The 24,956-nt window shown below is 55.2% G+C and overlaps 1 protein-coding gene across 1 annotated transcript in view; it reads right to left on the bottom strand.

Moving 5' to 3' along the window:
• Positions 1-23,675, bottom strand: part of ALDH4A1 (aldehyde dehydrogenase 4 family member A1) — a 32,776-nt gene extending 9,101 nt beyond the window's left edge. Inside the window, exons 1-8 of the mRNA XM_081226057.1 lie at positions 23,474-23,675; positions 13,384-13,477; positions 12,563-12,655; positions 6,482-6,529; positions 5,485-5,640; positions 3,772-3,921; positions 3,619-3,693; positions 2,310-2,497 (exon numbers count right to left, since the gene is read on the bottom strand). Coding sequence (XP_081082183.1) covers positions 2,310-2,497; positions 3,619-3,693; positions 3,772-3,921; positions 5,485-5,640; positions 6,482-6,529; positions 12,563-12,655; positions 13,384-13,477; positions 23,474-23,535 — 866 coding nt within the window. The 5' untranslated portion in view covers positions 23,536-23,675. The remainder of the gene's footprint in view (positions 1-2,309; positions 2,498-3,618; positions 3,694-3,771; positions 3,922-5,484; positions 5,641-6,481; positions 6,530-12,562; positions 12,656-13,383; positions 13,478-23,473) is intronic.
• Positions 23,676-24,956: the final 1,281 nt, after the last annotated feature.

Here is a 24,956-nt window from a genome sequence, read left to right as displayed (position 1 = left end):
GGAGCGCTAGGGGCAGCAGCCCCGCAGGAGGTGGGCAGGGGTCACAGCGGTGGTGGTGGTGGTGGTGGTGATGGTGATGGGGAACCGAGTAGGTGGTAGCAGCTGGAAATGGGCTGCATTCCGGGCCTACAAGGAGGGAGCAAGGGGAGGCCTGGCGGCAAGAGAGTGCAGAGGAGGGCCAGGCTTTGAGGCCAGGGGATGCCTGGTTCGAGTCCTGACTCAGGCTACACGGTGGTGTGATCTTGAGACCACCGCTTAACCTCTCTGAGCCTCAAATTCTGTGCCACATCTGGGAACTGGAGAGAACCATTCCACCTGGCAGGGCTGTTTTGTGATGGCTCTAATGTGAGCCAAGTGCTTGGGACAGTGCTGGGTATGCTGTGGGTGCCTGATGGGGGACAGGCACCACCGTGGTCTGCGAGGGGCACCACGAGCTCACGCCCAGGCTCCACAGAACCAAGGAGCGTCCTGGGAGAGGAAGCTCAGGCCCCTACCTCCTCCCTGGGCTCCAAGTGTGACCAACCTCAGCACCACAAAACAATAAAAATGCTAATCACCAGGGAGCTGGCGACACAGTAGCTAATACTAATTTATGACTTTCCTACCTTTAAGCCCGCTGCTCATCAGAGCATGGCAAATGGGGGCCAGGCCCGCTCCGCCCGCTAATAGGCAGAGACCCATGGGGCCCGTGGCCGGCAGAGCGGGCCTTTTGGAAAACAGCCCTCCTCAGCAATTCTAACGCTGCCATCGCCACCCAGCAAACCTTAGCAGGGGTTGTTGTTGCAGGGGAGCCTGAGGCCAGGCAGAGAGGGCGAGAAGCCACCGCAGGTGTCCCTAGGACACCTGGAAGGCCCGGAGTGCAGACCCCAACATCTCCACCCAGATGACCCATGGGGACCTCAAACTCAAAGTGACCAGCATGTGATTCATCTTCTTCCCAAGGCTCCCAGGTGCCCAGCCATCTGGGTTGCCCACCTTGGTGAACGATGCCCACCTCCTGCCCCGAGCCTGGATGTTCCCACTGAACCCCCCCGACCTTGACCCCACGGACAGGTGATCGAGTCTCCCTGCTACTTCCTCACTTGAATCAGCCCACCTCACCCTGTTCCCACGACTCCACCCAAGTTTAGGCGCCCGCCATCCCTCCCCGGACGTGGACACCTCCTAACCTGTCTCCTGCTTCCACCCACTGGAGACTTGTGCTCAGAGTAGCCACAGTGATCATCTAGATCAGAGGCTGAGCATGCAGGGGCCCGGAGGGCCCAGACAGAGAATGTGTGAGGCCGTCCAGGTAGGCAGAGGCCCAGGGCCTGTCAGGACGGGGGGAACCGGAGACCTCCCGCCCGCCTCCAGCCAATGGTGCCACACAGAAATGCAGGACCAGTGGGACCAGGTTCTTAAGAGAGGCCCAATATTTGGATTTTTACATGAAACTGTCCCAATGGTACAAGGCTGGTCCATCCCTATTAGGAGTCAAAGAACACTTGCCAGGGCCAACTGGAGAGCTACCATCTGCAATCCCTGCTTGAAACAAAAGAAGTCTGATTAAGCCATGCCCCCTGCATGTAACTTTCCCTGGCTGCCATCATCTTCAGGATAAAGTCCAGACACCTAAGCAGGCTCATGGGGCCTTATAGTCACAAAACTAAATCCCCCAAGAGGTAGGACCTTGTCCACTCCATGTGTTCACTGCCCAGTCTTAGCACCGGCAGAGCCTGGTACACATGGGGGCTCGATCAACACCAGCTGAGTGAGTGAATGAGCAGTTGTGATTGAACCATGCCCTGCCCCCACCCTCTGACCCTCGGCCCCCAGCTCCACCCTCCAGCCCCACGGGACCACGTCCACCGCCCCAGAGCCCAAAAGCTTCAGCCTTATGCCTCTGCATATGCTGCTCCCCCTCCTAGAACGCTCTCCTCCACCTCTGCCTGGCCTACTCGTCTGCTTAGATGCCGCCTCCTCCAGGAAGCCTTCCTGATTCTCCTCCTCCAATTTATTCCAAGCTCCCCTGTGCCCTTTCCAGGGACAGTGGTGGCATCGAAATCCATATCACCAAACACCTGTAGGCCGCTTCCAGCCTGTCACACTCCTTCCTGTCCATTAACTAGTCTGGCCTTCACGATTACTCTGCAAGGTAAGAATCATGACCACCGTCATACAGGGGAAGAAACAGGCTCAGGGAGGTGAAGTGGCTCACCCAGGGCCACACAGCACCTGACCTCTGGGCTCACAGCCCCAGCTCCCGGGCAGAGGTCACGAGGTCTGGTGAGCGTCCCCAGGCCCCCTGCCCACCCCCCTCGGGGACTTACGGCACGCTGCCTGTGAAGTTGATGCCACACAGGTGCTCCGAGCTGGTGACAGTGTCCCCAAACGTGGGCCCGTCAGCTGGCACAAACTGGATGATGTTGGGGGGCAGACCGGCCTCCCGGAGGATGCGGTAGACGGCATAGCTGGCCAGCATGGCAGTGTCACTGGGCTTCCACAGGACCACGTTGCCCTGCCCGGGAGGCACGGTGATGACTCACGAGGTCAGGGGCCGCCAGCCCCGACTCCCACCCTACCCTGAAGCGTGGCCATCCCTCACCTGGAGCCACCAGGACCCCATGCAGGCCAGGATGTCCCCTACCCAACCCCATTCCCACAGGTGCCCAGGTGCTGCACACCAGGCCCTAGAAGCCCTCGTCAGTGAGCTCACACCCTGCCCTATCTGCTCCCACACTCTGGCTACGAAAGCCTCCCTTCCTCCGGAAGCCTGTGCCCACTGGTCCTGCCAGCACCCCTCAGGCAGGTCTGTTCTGGGTGTTTGCAACTCGCTGGGTGCTCACGGGGCGAGCCTGGGCAAGTGCACACAGGGCTCTGTCTGCACGTGTCCTGGACGAGGGCACGTGGGTGCCGGGTGTGTGTGCGTCTGTCTGAGTGCAGATGCACGAGGATGGCCCTGTGCACAAGCACCCTTCCAGATCACCCAGCTGCCCGACAGCTGTCAGCCCTCCTCCTGCTGTGCCCCGAGCCACCCAGGACCTCCGAGGGTAGGGCTGCATCTCCCCCATCGATTGGGAGCTGATGGCCACCTTCACCCTGATAACGACAGTGGAGCCCACCAACTTCGAGACCACCTGCCCAGAGACAGACCAAGCCCAAATCCGTACCCGTTCCGTCATTTGCTAGCCTTGCAACCCTGACAAATAAGTCACCAGGCACAGAGCAAGCACTCAAAGGTGAACTGTAAGTATCATCATTAGTAGCAGCCCCTATATAACGCTAAGCCTGCACTGGGCCAGACCTGCCTGGCGTTAGATGTGTCACAAGCGTGGTCTCATCTTCTCCCCATGACCCTGTAATGTAAGCTTTTCTTTTACTTCCACTTTGTAGATGAGGAAACTGCCTCAGAGGAGGGCGGGGACTTGCCTGGGGTCACCCAGACAGAGTGGGGCAAAGCTGGGACCCAGACCAGCCTCTGACCCCCAAGCCTTTTCCACAGCCCCCAGCTGCCTCCACTTTCTGTGCTTCTCCCTGCGACGAGGGCTGGGACCCCAGGGGCTCTGACGTGGCCTCCTGTCTGTCGACAGGGGAGTGATGACCGGCTCCCGCCACACCCGCCTGCTGCCCACAGCTCACCATCAAGGCCGGCGCCCCCGCCAGGTTGCCGCCGATTGCAGTGAAGTTAAAGGGGGAGATGGCTGCCACGAAGCCCTGGGGAGGGAGGAGGTGGTGAGGCCAAGCCCAGGGCTTCCAGCAGCCCCCAACCCCCGCTCCACCACCTGGGGGTACCTCCAGCCCCCGGTACACCACGCTGTTGGTGCTGGGCGGCACGCTGATGGGCTGCTCGCCCTCCAGCTCCACGGCAAACTTGGCGTTGAATCGGAAGAAGTCAATGAGTTCGGCCGCGGCATCGATCTCTGCTTGGATCACCGTCTTCCCCTGGGAGGCGGGAGGGCCGGGGGGTCAGTGGTGGAGCACGTGCCTCCCTATAGCCCTCTCCTGACACTGGACCCTGAGCCCATGGTGACATTGGGTTGCAGGTGCATTGGGGTCAAGAACTAGGAGACCTGAGGACTGTAAACATTTCCTTAGACAGCCTGTTCCTCCTGACGGCGAACGTGAGCCGTGGGGAAAGGACTCTGGGCAGCAAGAATCGGGCTTTCTCGGGTCGGGCGGCGCCTCCTTGGGTCACTGGCAGCTGCTCACCCTGCTCAGGACACACAGCAGGGGAAGCTGAGCTGAGATGCACTGCCTCCTGCTCTGTGTGGCCACCATGCTTCCTACAAGCTCCTGAGTCTTAAGTCAAATAAAGAGGCACCTTCACCTGGCCTTGGAGTGTGTGCGCCTCTTCCTGCCCAGGTGTGGCTCACCTGGGACACTCTGGAGCCCGACACCCACCCCAAGGGCTCTGCTGAATCAGGAGACACTGAGCCGGGAGTGGAGATGTCATACCAGCTCCGTGCAGCAGAGGGCGCTCTCACTACGTGATGGCGAACCGGAAGAGCGCTGGGGTCACCCAAACCCCCTAAGGCGAAATTAACCCTCCCTCAACTGCTAATGCCACTCCCTGGCTCAACATGCATTCAAGTCAAAAAACATCTATCAGGCACTTCTGTGACTCCAGGAAGACACGGTGCAAGATGCAGAAAGACAGAGAACACTAGCATGTGATTACCATGCCCAAAAACCTTGTAAAGGGGAAACAAACACAAAGGAAGTCATTACAGCCCGATGGAATCTGAGCTATAATTGACAGAGGAACAGCATGTTGGGGAGGGGGGCGGGCACAGAGGTAGGACAGATCGTTATGGACTAAGAAGGTTCTAGAAGCCTCACAGAGGAGGTGCTATCTGGGCTAGACCTTGACAGTTAAGAGTTCATGAGGCAGAGAAGACAGGGAGCATTCCAGGCAGGGGACCTGGGGCAGAGGCAGGAGATGGGATGCTTGAGGTGTCCGGGAGCCTTGCTAGGTCCAGGCTGGTGACATCATGGGTGGGATGGCCTGACAGGAAAGGGCAGAGCGGCTAGTGAGCTGGACAGAGGTGGGAATGGATGGGCCCTGCGGGCTGGCTCAGGACTTGGGACGTGACCCTCGGCCAGAGACAGAGAGATCTCGGTGGTTCATAAGGCTAGAGTGACCTGCTGGAGGTGTCACAGAAAGCGCTCTGAGGGCTGCAGAGGTCTGATGGAGCCTGGAGGACCGCGTAGGGAACTGTCAGTCTAGGCAAAGCAGGACAAGGGCCTGGCCCAGGGCGGGGACAGAAGTGGATGGGAGGGGCCATTTCCAGAGTAGGACACGCAAGCGTAGTTCAATCCACCTTGTCTACAAAGTATACAGGTCTGTCCCCTCTCGGAGGCCTGGTCCCTCAAGGACACCACCACCTGGGCTCCTGCACGCAGAGCAGGTCTGGGCACCCAGAAGCCGCTCAGCTGACACCTGCTGAACTGGATGGGGTATGACTGCCTCCCCTACAGCCCCGGTTGTGCCGGTGGGCATCTCACCTGTCCCACCATGGTCTTGGCCAGGACCTCTGCCCTGCGCGGCCCACTCAGCATATCTGCCGCCTTTAGGAAGACCTGGGCCCGGTCTGCAACAGGCTTCAGGTCCCACTCTTTCCTGGCGGCCAAGGCGGCCTCGATGGCTCTGTGAAGCAGGGCCTGATGAAGAGGGAAAGGTTGGGGGCTTCCTCCTGCAGCAGGAAGGGTCCCAGAGGAGCGAGGGAGGGAGGAGAGATCTGGAGGTGAGGTCACTCTTCACCCGGGGAAGACCCCTGGCTCCCTCGGCCCTCAGTCCCCTCCCCCTACAGCGGCAGAGGCCACGTCCCATGGCCAGCTGGGCTGCCCCAGGCTCCGAGCCTGCCCTGCTACAGTCTGGAGGAGTCCGAGGGGCCTGCCAGGTAGGGCAACATGCCAAGGGCTCGCTCCATTCTCTCTCGTGGTCTCATCAGAGCCTTCTCTTACTCCTGGGGCCTGGTGCTCCTGAAGCCGCTGTCCAGAGCCTCCAGCCCTTGAGGTCCGGGCCTGACCTTGCCCTTGCCAGGCCAGGACTGCAGCCAGAGACAGATACCTGCCGCTGGCATCCCAGTGGCCAACTGCCCTCATCACCACGTGACACCAGCGCCTTGACCCCACGGCCTCTCGCTGGCCCCCCCTGATGCCAATTCTCTGCCTGGCTTTTCATCCACGATGCCTCCAATTTCCCTGACTCAGCCTTCCAGAACCCCCTCCCCCTCCCTAAATCAGGGTAGCCTCACAAGGGGCATGTGCGGGGATGTCCCAGCCCTGGCCAAAGCAGCTCTCATTAGGCGCAAGTTAACCCCGGCACGCCTGGCCCAGTCAAAGACACGAGCCTGGGGACGCCCTCAGTGCCAGCCGCCCCCCGGACGCCCCCATCCTCCATGGCCCAAGAGGGGAGAAGTGACTGACCTCTACCCCCATGGCAGCAACTAACCGGGCAAGACGGGGTAGCACCCCAACCCCACAGTCGCCAGGGACTCACCTTGTCTGCATAGCAGAACTTGGCCACCTTGTGTCCATGGTTAAAGGGCTGAAAGAAGAGAGAAGAGTGAGGTCGCTGTCCAGGAGGGAGGTGCCAGGGCAGGTGGGGATGGAGCCGGGCTCAGAGCTGGCATTCCAGGCCACTCGCTCTCTGCCCTCCAATCCCCATGATGCCTTCTCCAATCGCCCGGGCCCACGCTGACCTCTCCACCTTGAGAGTTACAGGGGCACCTGCTGTTGGATGAGCTCTGGAAGGTTCACGGTGCAGGAGAAAGGTGTGAACAGAACAGTCTTTGAGGGAAAGCATGGACGTTTTGGTCAGACACAGGTTCGAATCCCGGCTCTGCCCCCTACTAGCTGTGCAGCTTTCTGTAAACTGACTTTCCTTCTCCAAGTCTCCCCGTCAGGGAAAGCATGGGGAGGAGGACCAAATGGGGTCACAGGTGAGAAGTCCTCCAACGTAGCTCCTGCCCTTACACCTGGGTCTGGCGTGAGGCTCGGTGGTGGGCTGTCACCACGGGAGGCCCTAGGCGATGCACTGCGTTGTGAAACACTCAGGATTTCTGCCACCCCAAGGCCCTAAAGGAACAGAGCAACTGCTTCTCGAGCCCCGTGCTTGGGACCCAGATGAACTCGTCGAAAAGGGATGAAACCCCAACAGACGTTTATAAACAACCCGGCGGTGCTGAATGCCAGCCTGGGCAACAAGGCGGGGGAAACACCACTTCTTTCCCGACCTTTTTTTTTTTTTTTTTTTTGCGGTACGCGGGCCTCTCACTGTTGTGGCCTCTCCCGTTGCGGAGCACAGGCTCCGGACGCGCAGGCTCAGCAGCCATGGCTCACGGGCCCAGCCGCTCTGCGGCATGTGGGATCTTCCCGGACCGGGGCACGAACCCGTGTTCCCTGCATCGGCAGGCGGACTCTCAACCACTGCGCCACCAGGGAAGCCCCCGACCTATTTTTTACACCATAATTATCAGCACTTTCACCACCTATAAGTCTTCCAATGGACTGTTTAGGGCCTTCCTGTCTAATAAGGCAGCCGCTAGTCACACGTGCCTACTGGAACTTCACCTCACATGGCACAAGCCAGGTTTCATGTGCTCAATAACCATGTGGGGCTGGTGGCCGCCGAAGAGGACAGGGCAGATTCAGAACATTTCCACTATCATCTCAGAAAGTTCTACTGGGCAGCACTGGTCTGGTCTGAGTGCCAAGTGGCCCCCCCTGGCATGGTCACCTGTATCCTGTCTATACCTGAGATTGGCCTGTGACCCTCAGTGGCCAAGAAGCTGGGGACCCGGGCCCTTCTATTCAGCACATCCAATCCCAGTGGACTGCAGACACCCCAAGTCAGCAATACATCCCGGCAACAGAGCTCCTGCCCTCACGCCGCCACGGCCCCAAATGCCAGGGCTCCAAGGATGGCACGTGGCCAGGTCAGTGAGGTGGTATGGGAAATGAAAACCAGAAGTGCCCACCAGGGGGTTATCAAAATCCCAGTGTCTGGAAAAATACTCAGGTGCTGCAGTGGCCATGGAGGCCGGCGGAGCTGCAGGTGAGGTCGGGCTCTGGGCAGTTACAGAGACCAGGTGAGCGAGGCCGTGGGAGCCGCTCTGGGCTGACACCTGGCACACACCTGTGCAGACCTGCAAAGCCTGCAGACCCCAGGCTGTGCTGACACTCCAGGTGTGGCCCCTCTGGTTGCTGATCCAGCCGCAGGGGCCCTAGGATGCCTCTGTGGGTGACCCCTGCCCCAGGCCATCTTCAGAACTCTCAGAGTAGGGGCCCTGGGCCCACCCCCTTAACCCTGCACATGCTGCTCAGGGCTCCATCTGGACAGATGTGTGCTCAGCCCATTTGCAAAAGGGCCAGCCCTTCACTCCCCTAAATCAGAGACCTGTGAGTTTCCTGATCCGTCCAAAGCACATGCTAGTTCCTGGCTTCATAAACTCCAAGCAGGTGGGTTTCTTAGGCCAATGTCATCATAGGGCTTGGAGCCCAACTTCCCACCCTAGCCCGCCGTTAGCCCCTAAACTGCCTTGTGGAGAAATCCATCAGGAATAACGGAAGATGCTGTGTGGACCCCTCAGGATCTTTCTTGCCTGTGGACAGGACTCAGTGATATCACAAAACCCCACATGGCACCTATGTGAGAACTGGGGTGGGTTCGCAGAAAGTCTCTTGACAAGGTAGTGAACAACTTCCAGTGGTTAAAAACAGTTCTGCCTTGGGGCTTCTCTGGTGGCGCAGTGGTTGAGAGTCCATCTGCCGATGCAAGGGACACGGGTTCGTGCCCCGGTCCGGGAAGATCCCACATGCCGCGGAGCGGCTGGGCCTGTGCGCCATGGCTGCTGAGCCTGCGCGTCCGGAGCCTGTGCTCCGCAACGGGAGAGGCCACAACAGTGAGAGGCCCACGTACCACAAATAAAAAAACAGTTCTGCCTCTCACTTCTTTTTTTTTTTTTTTTTTTGTCCCTGGTTAAGGAACAGTGATAGTTACTGTCAAAGCTCACATTAGTCAGTTTCCCGCGTGCAGAGGCACCAAGTGTTTGACACGGATTAATCCGTTGAACCCTGACGACATCCCTCCGTGGTGTGATTGTTACCCCATTTTACATATGAGAAAGCTGAGGCACAGAGAAGTCAAGCAGCTCAAAGATACATAACCAGCAAGTGGGCAGAAAGGGGCCTCCTCATGGTGACTAGGGTGGGATGCAGCTGGGTCTTAGGAAGATTCGAGAGGCCCAGCCTGAAAACCCTGAGGCTCCTTCTCCTTTGCCTCTGCTCCTCTGAGAGTTGGTGTCCTGCATCTTTCAACAGACCCGCTTCCTTAGTTTCTCTCATCCTCTGTGGGGAGGTGTTCAATGCCCTCCCCACAGCTCCCAGCCCCACAAAGAAAGATGCTTGTTGTTGGATCCAAGTTTCCAGGGCAGGTAATTCCGACTGGCCCAGCTGGGGTCAGGTGCCCATCCCTGGACCCAGCATCCCTCAGGGAGCAGCACCACATGATTTCAAAGGCTGCCCTTGCTCACCGCATGGGGGCAGGTGAGGAGCTCATCAATTTGAGCAGACACCGCCCCCCCCAGACGCCCACTGCGCCTCTCAACCTCGCATGGAATCCTCAGTGCTTTGTTCCAAGCTGTTCCCACGGCTTCGTACACGACGCCTTCCTCGGCCTCCCAGGCCACCCACCTGCTGTGGACTCCTCATCGTGGCCCTCCACCCACCTTCCCATCCCAGCTCCCTGGCTGCCCGCGGGCACCTGGCCCTCCAAACATCTATGTCCGGACTCACTTCTTCTGCCAAGCCCACACTCCTAATCCCTCCTCTATCCTGAAATCAGAAAGCATTCCAGCGAGCAATGGGCTTTTTTGGAAAGTCTCACCCTCCTTAACCCCCTCCAATGGTTCCCTGGGCTCTTGGAAGGGGCTCTTAACCACAGCCAACAAGAACCACACGTGGGACTTCCCTGGTGGCACAGTGGTTAAGAATCCGCCTGCCAATGCCGGGGACATGGGTTCGGGCCCTGGTCCGGGAAGATACCACATGCCGCAGAGCAACTAAGCCCATGTGCCGCAACTACTGAAGCCCACGCGCCTAGAGCCCACGCTCCGCAACAAGAGAAGCCACCACAGTGAGAAGCCTGCACCGCAAAGAAGAGCAGCCCCCGCTCGCCGCAACTAGAGGAAGCCCACGTGCAGCAACGAAGACCCAACGCAGCCAAAAATAAATTAAGAAAATAAATTAAGAAAAAATACATATATATGTGTACACACACAAAGACACACATACACTTCCCTTTTGTTCATAGCCAAGGTGCATATTTGCTTTAAGCCTTTCTGGGCTAAAGTTGTCATGGCCATAACAAGGGATAAAAAGGGATGGGGTGGTGCCTCTGCCTGGGGTTGGAGCAGACCCAGGGGTTCACCCTCAGGCCACCTTGTGGGTGGCAGACTTCACGCAGACTTCCATTCGGCCGTGAGTCCTGGTCAAGATCCCCAACTGTCACCAAAGAATGTCACTCTCACTCTTGAACAGACTGACAATTGAGGCACCGGTATGGGTGCCATTTCTTAACTGTCAGGCCAGACTAGATGCCTCCCAGGGACTTGCTAGGAAAGGCAGTTTGTCTTATCACTGTCCCATTATCCAGCTGAGAGAAAGACTTAAGGAGAATGCAGGAGGGACACGCAGACCAGCTACTGCTCTGGCCAGGGCTCTGAGAGGCCTGCCAGGGCCAGAGAGGCAAGAGGGATGAGTGGAGAGGGCTGGGCTGGGGACCGGAGCCGCGAGAGGGTCACCCCACATGCGGGCTCACAGGAAGGCCTCTTGTGTGGCCACATCTTCCTTCTCTCAAGAGAAGCCAGACATTTGAATTTGTACATGAAATCGCCCCATGTTTAGGTTTTGGAAACAAAGCTACCAGCTATCGATTTGCAGCCTGAGCTCTGGATGGAAAACCCACCCCAGCAGTGGACATGGGGCCTGCAGGGCGACCTCTGGGCATCCTCAGGCACTGGGCTTTGATGACATCCTCAGTCCACACGACAGTGTGTGAGAAGCAGCCCCACGAAACATCCATGCATGAGATGTGTGACTCTTGCGGGGATTTGTCACATCATTGTGTCCTTCTGACACTTTCAGGAGAAATTTGTCTCTGGGCCCAGTATCAGAAATGGCTGTGCTTCTCCTACCACACAGCGGGGCGGGGATTTATTTCAGGAACACTCTGACTAGAGCAAGTGATGTGTTCTCCTCTCCACTGTACACCAGGAGGCCTAAAGGCAAGTCTGTGGTCATCTCCAGCAAGTGCCTAGGGCCTCAGGATTTCATGACCAGCAGGTCACAGCAAGAATATTATCTTGCTGCCATATGCTAATTAACACTCTGCTTTGAAATCCCCTTTAGAAATAGTCAGGGTGTGAATGAATTCATTGGAATCAAAATCAAGGGGATATGGTTCTGGGGAAAGTGCATCCATCATCCCTGGTCCGTATCTAACTGTGCCACCCCAGGAGGGTCACTGATTGTCTCTGAGCTTCTCCTCTGATCTGCAAAATGGGCAGCTAACCTCCTGCTCTTCCAGCCTCCAAGGGGGGTGGCAGGGACTGAGGGAGGAGCTTGTGCAGAGGGGACAGGGTCTCAGCAGATGTGTCTGTGGATGGAGTCTGGGCTCCAACAGGAGGGCTTCTAGGAGGAGGTGACACCTGGCCACACCCTGGGTGCTTACCTCTGCTGAGCTCATTGTCAGCTAGACCACTGGTTCCGAAATACAGACCAGGACTTTGGTGACTGTCTTTCTTTGGAAGGATTATCTTTTTTTTTTTTTTTTTTAAGTATAGTTGATTTACAATATTGTGTTAGTTTCAGGTGTACAGCAAAGTGATTCAGTTATACATATATTTTTTCAGGTTATTTTCCATTACAGGCTATTACAAGATATCGAATATTGTTCCCTGTGTTAGATAGACAGTGAACCCTTGGTGCTTATCTACTGTATATATAGAGTGTGTATCTGTTAACGGAAGGATTCTCTTTGATTCTGACATTCTATCCTTGCTTCTTACTCCCTAGGCTGGTGAGTGGGTTAACTTTTCCAAAGCGATGGCAAAGCTGGGGGCAGCTGCTGGTTTGTTTGTTGTTGCTTTTTTTTTTTGGCGGTACGCAGGCCTCTCACTGCTGTGGGCTCTCCCGTTGCGGAGCACAGGCTCCGGACGTGCAGGCTCAGCAGCCATGGCTCACGGGCCCAGCCGCTCCGCGGCATGTGGGATCTTCCCAGACCAGGGCAGGAACCCGTGTCCCCTGCATCGGCAGGCGGACTCTCAACCACTGCGCCACCAGGGAAGCCCCAGCTGCTGTTTTTAACTTCTTCTTGGCAGGCGCGATGTTGGCATCTTTTACGAGAGTCCCCTAAGACTGCCTTTGGAAGTTTTATAGCGGTCCACGAAATTCAAAATCTTGCAGGGACTCTTAAGTCCTTTTGGAGGCAGAGACCCCATGTTGCATGCTTATGTGCTGCCCAAGAGACAGGCCCCAGATTCAGGGGAGAGGCTGAGCCCTGCCCGCCGACTGGACTTACAGACACCTGGTACCGCACGTCCGAAGTCCACACCTCCTCGTCCCCCACCACGCACGGGATGGCTTCCGTCCGGCCCTTCAGCTCCTTCAAGGCCTGGGGAGAGGAGGAGAGGTCAGATGAGCACTTCCTTCGCCTCTGTTTCCCGCCTCAAACACCGATGCAGAGTCTGCCAACGCGGATGCCCAGGAAGGAACAGAAGCGAGGAGGGGGCTGGGCGGGGTCTGTGGTCAGAGACGCTGTGCGTGCTCCCCAGGGGCGGGGGCAGACTCAGCTCCCACACTGTCACTTCCTGTCCTGCAGGAAGGTAAGAGGCCAGTATTGCCAGGTCTTCCCATTAGAGAAAAGATTTAAAAACCTGTGTCTGAAATTTATGTGAAATCTCACAATTTTAGAACACTGGCGATTAATGGGAGCATTCCTTTTTTTTTTTTTTTGGCCACACCTTGTGGCTTTGCAGCTTGTGGGATCTTAGTTCCCCGACCAGGGACTGAACCCACGCCCTCAGCAGTGAGGGCGCAGTCCTAACCACTGGATTGCCAGGGAATTCCCGGGAAAATGTGTTTAAGCATAAAATATCTATGGACTTAATGACCCCTGACCTGGCACCCCAGAGAGACCCAGGTTGCCACCCTGCTGCTCCCAGGTCCCCCACCCCCCTCCAGATGCACAGCTCTCCCCAGATTCCCAGTTTCCTCCCGGGGCTGGGAGCAGAGGCAGGAGGGCGTGGGTGGCTGTCGGCACGGAGAGGTATCATGGGGGCTGCTGAAGGCCGTCTCTGCCCCAGGCCCTACACCGCTGGGTGCCCCCCACCCTCCCATTACCTTCTGCAGTGCATCTCGCTCAGGGCTGCCCCGCGTGAATGCCAAGACAGGCTCATTGGCCACCTTCAGGGAGGAGACATGCTTCCAACACAGCCTGGGGAGCGAGGGTGGGGAACAGAGGTGGACAGGTCAGCAGCGGCCACCACCAGTCCCAGCCCTTCTGTCTCCGACAGGGGGTCCTAGGTTGGCCCAGCATCTTGAAATCCAGGGCAACTATAGAACTGGGGGACGAGAACCAGCTTTGGGATCCAAAACCCAAGTTCAAGTCCAGATCCTGCCACTTTGTGTCCTTGGGCATGTGACCTGACTCCTCTGAGCCTATTTCTCCACCTATCAAGTGAGAATAATCATAGAAACTCACATGGCTGCCTGCAGTTCTTTTGTTTTCTTTTGTTTTGTTTTGTTTTGTTTCCCGGCCGCACTGCACATCACATGGGATTTTAGTTCTGCGACCAGGGGTCGAACCTGTGCCCCCTGCAATGGAAGCGCAGAGTCCTAACCACTGGACCACCAGAGAAGTCCCTGGTTGCCTGAAGTTTAAATTCATAGGTGCAAAACCATGGCTTAGTGTTTTGCACATAGAGAAGGATTATTCTCCCTTTATTTCCCCACAATGCAGACTTTCTTCCAAACAGACCCAAGTTACTTCTTTCTCTAAGCAGGAAAGTCAGAGCATTCCAGAGCTCAGTCTCATCAGAATGTGAAACAGCTGAGACTCCCTTGGCACAAAGAGCTGAGCTCCGGGTGGGTAAGAAGGGCCAAGAGGTGGGCCGTGAACTTGGAGGAGTGCTCTGAGCTCGGTGTACAGACACAGGGAGAGCTGCTGTTGGGGTGTGGGCTCTGATTCCTGGGCACTGAGCTCCAAGAACTCCTGGTTCTGCAGACACCATTCAGTCTTAACCTGTATGACCTCACTGATTAGTGTCCACCAGTGGCCTCCACCCCTAATGTGTCTGGGGGTCCCAAGGTGGGAGGACAGGTGGGTAAGAGTCAGTCATTCCACTCACAGATGTAGAGAACAGACTTGCGGTTGCCAAGGGGGAGGGGGTTGAGGGAGGGATGTAGTGGGAGGTTGGGATTAGCAGATGTGAGCTACCGTATGGATATACAGATAAACAATAGCAAGGTCCTCCTGTAGAGCACAGGGAACTATATTCAATATCCTGTGATAAACCATAATGGAAAAGAATATTTAAAAAAAGAAAGTGTATATATGTATAACTGAATCACTTTGCTGTACAGCAGAAATTAACACAACACTGTAAATCAACAATACTTCAATTAAAAAATGTTTTTGTTAATGAAGAATTATTGTTCACAAGTGATCCCCAATAAGCCACACAGTATTCTATTGTCTTAATACTGGTGAAAATGGTATATAAACAAAATAACATATACTTAAATGAAAAGAGTTGTAAATACAGCCTTAAAATTTTTCAAAAACAAAACAAAAAACAAGAGTCAGTCATTCCAGAGCTGGAGGAACCCCAGTGGTGGGACTTCCCCTCCAGGCCTCAGTTTCCCCATCTGTAAATGAGGACAATAATGAGGACAGGGGCTTCCCTGGTGGCACAGGGGTTGAGAGTCCGCCTGCCGATGCAGGGGACACGAGTTCGTGCCCCAGCCCGGGAAGACCCCACATGCCATGGAGCGGCTGGGTCCGTGAGCCATGGCCGCTGTGCCTGCGCGTCCGGAGCCTGTGCTCCGCAACGGGAGAGGCCACAACAGTGAGCAGCCCGCGAACCGCAAAAAAAAAAAAAAAAAAAAAAATGAGGACAAAGCCCACCTAGGGCACAGGGGGCACATCAGATTTGATAACACCATCGTGGCATCCGAAGGGCCTTGCCAGTGGCACGGTGATAGAAATAAGGTAATTTTGATCCTAAAAGTAAAAAGACTAGGTCAAGATCAAGATCAAGAGAAACCTGGATTTGAATCCAGAACAACCCAGATCTATCTCCCCCTGGTGTCAACACCCCACGGGCAGCACCCGTGGGTGGACGAGTCGGATAACCGGTCGCCGAGGGAGGCAGGACACACACCTGGGGGACCACCAGACCTCCGGGGATGAAGGTGTTGAAAAGAACCTGTCATAGGATCTGGGTTATAGAGGCGTAATCTGGGGAGGGTTAAGGAAGCTGGGGCTGGCTCTGGATCAGGAAGCTCGGCAATTCTACGGTGGGGTGAAAGAGGAGCAGTTCTTCACTTGGCGAGGGGGGGATTGCCTGGTACTTTGGGGGTGGCATGGTGACCTCTGTGCTTAGACAAAACTATAAAGAGGGCCTGTTCTGCCCATTTCATCATGGCCTCCGGTGACCTTGTCTGAGGCTGGGTTTCTGCGAGGTTGTTTATGCCCAAGAGATCCCAACAGAATGGCTACGAGTACTGGGCACTTTTTTTTCTTTCTCACTGAGACGGCGTCTAGGGGCTCAAAGACCCAGCCTGGGAGGCCAGGAGGAAGGACACAAAAGCAGGGGCCGTGAGGGTGGGTCCTTCCTTGATTCTACAAGGTTACTGGGCACCTGTTCCGTCTCTGGAGACACAGCGGTGACCAAGACAGCAAGGCCTGTGGTTGCATGCAGCTGACCTCCAGTGGGGGACGCGGGTAAGAAAGGAACACAGCGGTGACAAAGGGGACAGGAAAATGAGGAATGGGGAGGGCAGGGCTGCTTCAGCGGGGGTGGTCAGGGAGGGCCTCTCGGAGGAGATGACCTCTGCCAGAGACCTGAAGAAGGTCTGAGAAGAGCTGGAAAGAGCGTTCCAGACAGAGGGACAAGCAAGGGGAAAGGCCCAGAGCAGAAAGCAAGAGTCAGGAAGAGCAGAAAGGGGCCTGTGCAGTGGAAGGGGAGGGAACGGACGAGGGGGAAGGAGCAGGAGCAGGGCCGGTTGCCCAGGAGGGCAAAGTGAGCCCTGGGGCTTTCTCCTGCCCCTCCCTCCAGGTCCACCCCAGCCCTACCCACCACACCCAAGGAAGCCAGCAAGCCTCAGGCCCCACCCTTCCCCAAACGGAGGAAGAAATGTGAGGCTCCTTCGCCCTCTGTGGAGCTGTGTGACCTTCAGCTGGATTCCTCGGTATAACACGGAGACACCCATCTCCTGGGGTTATTCTGGAGATCTGAAGAAATAATAATGCAAAGCTACACGTGTGCCCAAACACTGAAAATCCACACGGCCCCCTTCCACCTACTGCTGTGGGGAAGAATGGAGAGGCCAGGAAATTTCAGCGGCCACAGGTCTCAACGGCCCGGCAGGAGAGGGGAGGGTGGTGTCTACTCCTCCACCCCCTACTATCTGGAAGGTTCCAGATGCCTCTCTCTGGGCCTCAGTAGCAGCGCACCACCACAAAGCAGTGAATCAGATATCACCTGGTCCTCTTCAAGCCAGGAGAGAGCCGCTGCGTGCTGGGCTGGGAGCCAGAAGCGGGGCCACCCACGCCCTCTCTTGACCCCAAGTCCTGGCGGGTGTGAAAAGCAAAGGCTCTGGAAGCAGACAGAGCCCGGATGGACCCCCACACCTGCTCGAGACCGCAGCACATTATTACAAACTCCGCAGGCCTCTGTTTCCTCACCTGAAGAATGGGTGACACCATGTTCCTCACAAGGTCATTGTAAGGATGACAAGCCTTGCTTCTCCTCACCCTTCCTGCTCTTAGGTTTTCCTAAGAAGCTGTAAAGGTCTTCCAGAATGTTTACTCCACCAGGCCAGGCTTTCAAAGACAAACTGGTTCCCAGACACCCCCGAGGATCAAGGGGCTGGCCTGGGGGCTCAGCAAACACTGCTGGAATAAACGTAGCCCCGTGTCCCACCAGGGCAGAAGTTCAAAAGGTAGCAGCTACCAGCCCTCCTCTCCCTGTTCCCTCCCAAGCAACGTCAGAAACAGAAATCCTACAGGTCTCCCCCCACCTTCCCCAGGGCAGAGGTCCACGGTGACCTCAGGATCACATGCCCCCATGGCTTCCTCTCTGCCTGGAAAGTCTCCAGGTCCTGGCCCCACTGTCCATCAGTCCGAACGTAGCTTAGGGAACAGAGACTAGTTCAAAGATCAGCCTGAGTCAACTAGAGCCAAAAATAATCCAAGGATGCCTGACAAACCTTTCTTTTTTTTTTTTTTTTTTTTTGGCTCATGTGCCCTTTGGGATAACATGAGCACCCTTCCACTGGCTCAGGGAAAGGCATGAACCGCTCGCAGGACTTGGGGCCTCTACAAGGATCTGCGAGGCCCTTCTAGGCAGGACTGTATTCCCATTCATTCATTCAGTCAGCCAGTCAGCATATATCTATCCCTCATGGCAAGGATGCAGAGATAGCCCACATGAGGTCAAAGGGCTCACCCAAACCGTGTTTGTCACACCTGGCAGGTGCCTGGCTCTGGGACACAAGAGGTGAATCCAACCCAACCTTCTTAGGGCAGCTCTCAGCCCTCCCGCTTCAGGAAAGAAGCATAAGGCAGAGTCTGAATTTGACTCAGTTTCCCCTAACAACCCGGGGTGCCCCTTCCGCTCACCTGGGGACTTCATGGCCTGAGCCTGAGACCCCAGCTGCCCCTCCCCACCCTCGGCAGGTACCAGGATCTGAGCTAAAAAGGCTGCAACACCAAAACAGAGCCTGCAATGGGTGAAATTTAGAGCCTGCAAGCTCTGAAATTTACAAAGGGGAAAACTGAGGGGGCTGCCGCGAGGGGCCGAGCTGCCAGGGGCTGAGCTCCCAGGCCACCCCTCGGCCTCCACCCTGGTCCAAGGCACCATCAGCTTTTGCCTGGACAACTACAACAGTCATTCCAGCTCCACTGACTCCAAGCTCCTCTCAAAACTGCTGGAATAAACTTAGTCCTGCGTCCCACCCAGGGCAGAAGCTCAAAAGGTAGCAGCTACTGGTTTTCATAGTCTTAACATGAAAACATGATCAACACAGAGAGACGGAGGGTAAGTGCTCGGCTTGTAACTTAGTGGCTTCCCATTTTCTTCTACAGTAAAGAATCAGAATCCTGGGACTTCCCTGGCAGTCCCGTGGTTAGGACCCCGCACTTCCACTGCAGGGGGCACAGGTTCAATCCCTGGTCGGGGAACTAAGATCCCGCATGCCACGTGGCGCGGCCAAAAAAAAAAGAATCAGAATCCTTACTGAGGCCTCCAGACTCATTTCCCATCACCCCCACCCCCTCCCACCTCATCTGCTGCAATCCTGCCACCCTGGTCTCCCCACGCCATCCCATCCCCATCTCCCTCTGCAGGGGATACCAGCCACGCCCTGCCTGGATGGGGCCCCTATCAGATCACCCCACAGGTGACAACCCTCATTCCAGAGCTCTGACCGTCTGTGCTCCCACACTGCCCAGACCACAGTAAGCCTATGAGAAATACCTTTAAAACAATTAACACCCAAGTGGACACCAGGCCCCCGGGACGGACGGGACTCCCAGGCCAATGTTCTTTTGCTGGATGCAGGTCCCCAGTGGCTGGGGTCAGGGCAGCCAAGGAAGGCCAAGGAGAAGACTAGAAAGGAAATTACCTTGGCTTCGTTCAGCTTCCAGGCTTTTCGGCTGTTATCTGGGACCTGATAAGACCAATGGTCCTTATCACTGAGATAAGGGACCAGTGATGCAGGTGAGCTGAGAGAAAGTACAGAGCCCAGGGCAGGGCCAGAAGGGAGGGGCCTGAAGCCCAGGATGAGCTGCCCTGGAAAACTTCAAAGAACTTTTCTGAAGCATTTACGGCATGGCTGGCACAGTGCTAAGTGATGACCTCACTGAATCCACCCTACAAATATATTGCCCTGCCAACTCTAATTACCTCTGTTGTACAGGGAGGAAGCTGAGGTTCAGAGATTAAGGGCTCATGGTCACAGCTGGTGGAGTGACGGTGCAGGATCTGAACCCAGGTTCCCTCACTTAGGAGACACGCTTTGGCAGAAGCAATGGGGAGCATCTCAGACACCTTTGGCCAGCTGATGGGACAGGTTCATCCTCCTCACCGCCCAGCTGGCACCTCCCCTCTTCCCACCGGAGCAAAGAGGCCACCCTGAGGTGGGGAGTGAAGCTCAGGGCTTTCACTGCATAACAATGCCCGCTAGTGGGGGAGGGGATCAAAATAATGCTTGAAGCAACACTTATTACGTTTTCTAGGTGCTGGCTACTCTTCAGAGGTTTTCGAGTATGAATTCGAGTATGAATTCGTTTATTCTCCAAGACAATTCCACAAGGTAGCGACTATTATCTTTCTTTTCCACGTGGGAACAAGAGGCAGCACAGAGAGGTCGAGCAACCTGCCCAGGGCCACACAGCTGCTAAGAGGTAGAGTCAGGATCCACCCCGGGCTGCCCTGTGGGCCATTCCAACAGCAACTGTTCAGCACCTGCCGTGTGCTGAGCCAGGTGCTGGGCACCGGAAGCCAAGTCCCCCAGGGTCCGTGTGCTGGTGCCGACTGCTGCCTGAGTGGGGATTTTGACACCTTTAGAAGCAAGTATTATGATCATTGTAGGTTCTACTTATTCTTTTACTCAATTTATTCACAGAGCGCACACTGAGTCCCAGGCCCCCACCAAGCCACTTGTCACGTCATCTCGAATCCTTGTGCTACATGCCTGTTAATAGGATTATTCCCATTTTACAGACAGGGCACTGAAGGGCCAAAGGAGAGCTGCCTTGGCAAGGCCACAAAGTGCTGGGTGAGCATGTGTTCACCAGGGGAGGACATTCCAGGCAAGAGGCACTGCCCTGGACACCGCTTGGAGGAGTGAAAGGGCAGAGTATGTCCAGGGAATGGTGGGAGGTACCAGGCCCCCGCCCAGCACAGCCTCTGCCCATCCCAGGGGCGGGCAGGCTGGGACAAGCACTGGGGGGTTTTGAAATTTGGAAAATTAGTCAGGCTGGTGGGCTGAGAGGGGTCCAAAGTTACCAGGATTTCTACAGGGGAATTCCAGCCCGCAAGCCCCCTGACACTGAGGGGGTGCTGAACTGGAGTCACCTCTGGACCCCAGCACCCAGCGAGGTCTGATACAAGAGTATGTAAGGGACAAAAATTAACATTTATTGTAAGCTTCCTATGAGCCCGGGTTAGTTCTTTTATTTATTAAATTTATATATAAATGTGCATCTTGGCTCTTTCCAAAGAGAATTTGCAGAGGACACCCGTGACAAAGATAATGAAATAGAGAAAAGGGCAGGCAGGTCAGGGCCAAAGGAGTCAAAAGGCAATCAATTGGGAGGTCTGGTATTTACCAGCTTAAGGCTTTGGACAAGTTTTCCTTAACTTCCACAGGCCTCAGCTGTTTAATCCGTGAAGTGGGGATAGTAACACCCACATCATAGGTTGCTGAGGAGCTAAGTAACATCATCCACGTAAAAGGTAAATGGTAGCCCGTAGTGACCATCCCTGGGCCATCCATAAAGGCCAGGTGTTTGTCGTGACTGTCTCCCAGACTGGTTGTGATAAATCTCTGTTGGCAAGTAAGGAATCACGTGATCGTTCTTTCATTCACCAAATGTTTGCTGAGGCCTTACCAGGTGGCAGTCACAGTTCTAGGCCCTGGGGACATATAATAAGGTAGATAAGTCTCAAGTGAAAAAGCAAGCTACAACATGGATTTGCAGGGGAGCCCATTTTTATGTTGTCTTTCTAAAGCATATATATTCCTGGAATATGAAAAGGCTAGTAATCAACGTGACGGCAGTGGTTACCTCTGTGTGGTGAGCTGCCAGGCGATTGTTTGTAACCCTTTTTTGCTTTATCTGTACTTTGTACAATGGACACCTACTAATTAAATTAAAAGAAAATGTACAATCAAGAGTATGTTTAAAAATTGGTTGAGATTCCTGGCACTCCAGGCAGAAAGGGAAACACTACAGAACATCATCCATCCCAGTTCCCCAAGAGATGGTTTTTCTCAGCTTCATGTACAGGACACTGAGAGATTATCACTAAAAATGTCCTAAAGCTGTTTCTCCATAAATGCAGACATGGCATGCCACAGGAGTGTTCTAAATATCTATCGACTAAATGAACAAGTGACCAAACACCAAAACTGTTCTTCTAGGACCATGGCTCTCAACTAGGAGTGATTTTGCCCCCCAGGTGACATTTGGCAAAGTCTGGAGACATTAGTTTGTTGTCACGACTGGGGGATGCTACGGCATCTGGTGGGTGGAGGCCAGGGATGCTGCTAAACACCCTGCAATGCATAGGACAGCTCCTACAGCAAAGGATTATCAGACTCAAACGTTAATACTGCCGGGGTTGGAAGCCCGGTCTGGGGCAGCGGGCCAGCTGCTGTATCCGAAGAAGTAACCCGAACTGGCAGATCTGGTTGCAAAATGCTTTCTCTGATTGCAAAATGCTTTTTCTCCACTCAGGAGGCTTTGTAATTAAGAGCATGAGTCTGGAGTCAGACCGACTGCGATTTTAGTCTCACATTTGTCGTAACAGGCAGATAAGTTTCACATCTGTAAAACGGTAATAATACAGGGCTTATCTGCACAATCAGGCCTATGGTACTTGATTGCTTGATAACTATTGCTGTTATGAGCTTTTTTTTTTTTTTCAGAATAGGGATTTCTTTCTACCAGATATTAGAGGGCGGTTTGGGGTTTGTTTGTTTTTTTTAATGTTTAAGGCTTTCTTCCCCATTACACTGAAAACTCTTGGAAGGCTCCCATCCACGTGTAAATCCCCTGGGTAACCCCCCCCCCCGCCCCGCAGTGTTTAGCAAAGCACGTGCACACAGTAGGTACTCAGTAAACAGGTGAATCTATGTGGCTTCCATCTAGGGTCTGAGAGGGATGGCCTCAGACTGCAGGAGAGGCCTGCAAATGGGACCACGCTGAGGGTGTAGTGAGCATGGCCCCCGTCCTCAGTTTGGAAAAAGAGCCCTTCCTGTCCATGTCCTCTTCCCTGTCCCACTCCCCCACAGAGAATACACAGCGGCGCTGGGACTCATCCATGCCCAGGGCACCCCTGCACCATCCCTTAGGACACTGATTAACTCAGAAAGGGCATAGCTCAGCAGGCGAGACGTAACTGGTGAGTCCTAGAGGTCAGGCAAACACTGGGGGCAGGGGCTGCCCAGCTCTGAAAGGGAGGTGGACAGAAACACGGGTCCATAGGGGCGCAGCCTCACCAGACTGTGGGCCCCTCTGGGGCAGGATCTGTGTGCTACCTACCTTCTCCACCAAGCCCAGAGGCAGAAAGGGGCTCTGAGAACATTTGTCGCTGAGTGGGCAAGGGTCCAGGAACCCAACTCCACAGTGCGGGGGTTTGCAAATCTGGGTTTGCAGGGCAATTCCACTCTGAAACTGCACCTTGGTTTCTTCATCCGTAATTTGGAATAACAGCTACCCACAGGAGAAGTTTAAATAAGAGTGATAATGATGGTCATGATTAATAGTAGCTGGGCACTGCCTATGTGCCAGGCACTGTTCAATGCACTTTGCATGTAGCAACTTATTTATTAATCATCACAATAAGGCACATACCCCAAGTGCGTAGCACAGGTTTGGCACGTCCTACGCACTCCGTAAGTATTATTATTCCACCTATCAGAAGAAAGGGGTCCTTTTCTCTGCCCAAGACAACTTTTAAAAGGGGGAAGGAGAAAAGAGAGAAACAGAAATGCCGGTAGACAGAAGAGAGGGAATACCCAGGGAGGGTCCTGAATGTGAGACCGAGGGTGGGGAGGTGAGAAGCGGGGTGTGCTAAAAATAGAGGTGCCCTGGGAGGAAGGCACTGCACTCCGGCAGTGGGCAAATTTCGAAAATCCAGCATCAGGAGAAGGACGAGTGATCAAGCGGCTACCTTCTAAGCGTGGGAGCCAACAGGGCACCGAGGCCCCCCACCCCGCGGCAGGATTCGGGAAGGGGGTCCCCCTAGCTGAAGGAAGAACTTTGGGAGACGGGGGTATAGCAATGGGAGGAAGGCCTGCGTGGGGGTCGGGCGACATTAGAGGAAGTGACCCCCGGCGGAGAGGAGCCCCTGGGAAACCCGGCGAGGGTCTGGCAGGGAGGGAGTCCGGCTCGGGGGCGAGGGAGCGCCCAGCGACTCCCGGGACCCCGGGCCAGCAGGCGCCGCAAGGGGCTTCCCCAGGCCCGGTACTCACTCACCCGGCAGCCCTCCACGGGCGAGCCAGCAGGGCGCGGCGGAGCGCGGGCGCCGGCAGCAGCATCTTGAGCTTTCGGCACTGCTGGTAGCTGGACCGTTCGCCCCCGGAGCGGCTCTACTGCGCTGCCCCGCCCTGAGCGCACCACCTCGGCTGGCGGGGGGAAAATGTCACCCCAGCCGTCCTCCAAGCCAGCCTCAACCGAAACGTCTCTGGATTTACCTTCTGCTAATAAAATAATTCCCTTTTTAGGGCATGATAAAGGACGTTATGTGACATAGGGCAAAATTGCCCAAAAGAGAAGCCTTGAAATGTACACACTTCCCCCTCCTCTCTTTATGGTATGACCCAGTCGCCCTCCAAAGGGGGCCGAGGGCAAAAGGGAGTGAGCTCCATCGACCAATCAGAACGATACATGGAAGCTCCTGGACCAATCAGAGGGGCGGTCATGTAGCAGCCTTCTTAGGCCGGGATAGAGGGGCTGAAGCAGCCTATAAGAGAGCTGGAATGGGGCACGTGTGAGGCGGCGCGGAAGGACAGCAGGTCTGCCAGTCAGGTGCAGCTGGAGTCCCAGGCCTACCACTCTCGCTCTCCTTGGCCAGTGGCTGCCAGACTATTCGACCGTGCAGGGCAGCTCCCTCCCTCAACTTGGGGGCTGCAGCCCCTGGCTCTAGCCTCCTGGTTAGGACTCAGCCGCCCTCCACCTCCCGGCCTGGCGCGGGGCCACCGAGCTTCCTGAGGCCTAGAGCTTAGATAAATCAGCCTATTTCTTTGCAGATTACGATCAATAAAAGATAAAACCGGAGCCAGTCTATGCTCAGGCTTTCCTTCAAAGGCTATGGACGCGGAACCAGTTGCTCCTGTGCTTTATTTTTGCGCCCCCACCAAAATTTGAATTTCCGGGGAAGTTTTCTGCATGATGAACACGTGAACGTTATTTAAAACTCGGATTCTGAAGTCTTCCAGAGGATGGAATCTTAGGGGCCCATTCGATTCCTAAAGTACTGTTATAGCTTTTCTAACGCTCTCTTCTAATATATCTGTTTATATTTCCTCCAGCAGCGTGTACCGAGAACTTGCTTAGGAGTCAGAGTTCAGTTGCTGATCATGGTTTCTCCCTATGACAAGGGCGAAATACGTAATTTTTCCTGGGCTTCAGTTTCCAAGTCTGTAAAGTGGGGGTAATAATACCCACCTTAGAAAGCCCTCATTATTTCATGCTACTCCTTTCTCCAGGAGGGCACACTCTTTAAGGCACCTTGGAGAATTTAAACAGAGTGGGGAGTGGGAAAGGAAACTACAGTCGTCCCTCGGTCTTGGTGGGGCATTGGTTCCAGGAGCCCCCGCAGATACCAAATCCACGATGCTCAAGTCTCTTACATAAGATGGCTGGCACAGTACAGTCAGCCTTCCCTATCCAACGATGAGAAACTTGCTGATTCGGAGAGCCATTTGTACATTAAGCACAAGTCTTAGAGATGGTAAAA

The sequence above is a fragment of the Mesoplodon bidens genome (assembly GCF_964165515.1).
Source record: "Mesoplodon bidens genome assembly, chromosome: 2".
NCBI classification, from domain to species: domain Eukaryota; kingdom Metazoa; phylum Chordata; class Mammalia; order Artiodactyla; family Ziphiidae; genus Mesoplodon; species Mesoplodon bidens.
Note: the sequence above shows the minus strand (reverse complement) of the source record. Positions and strands in the feature narration are given on the sequence as shown.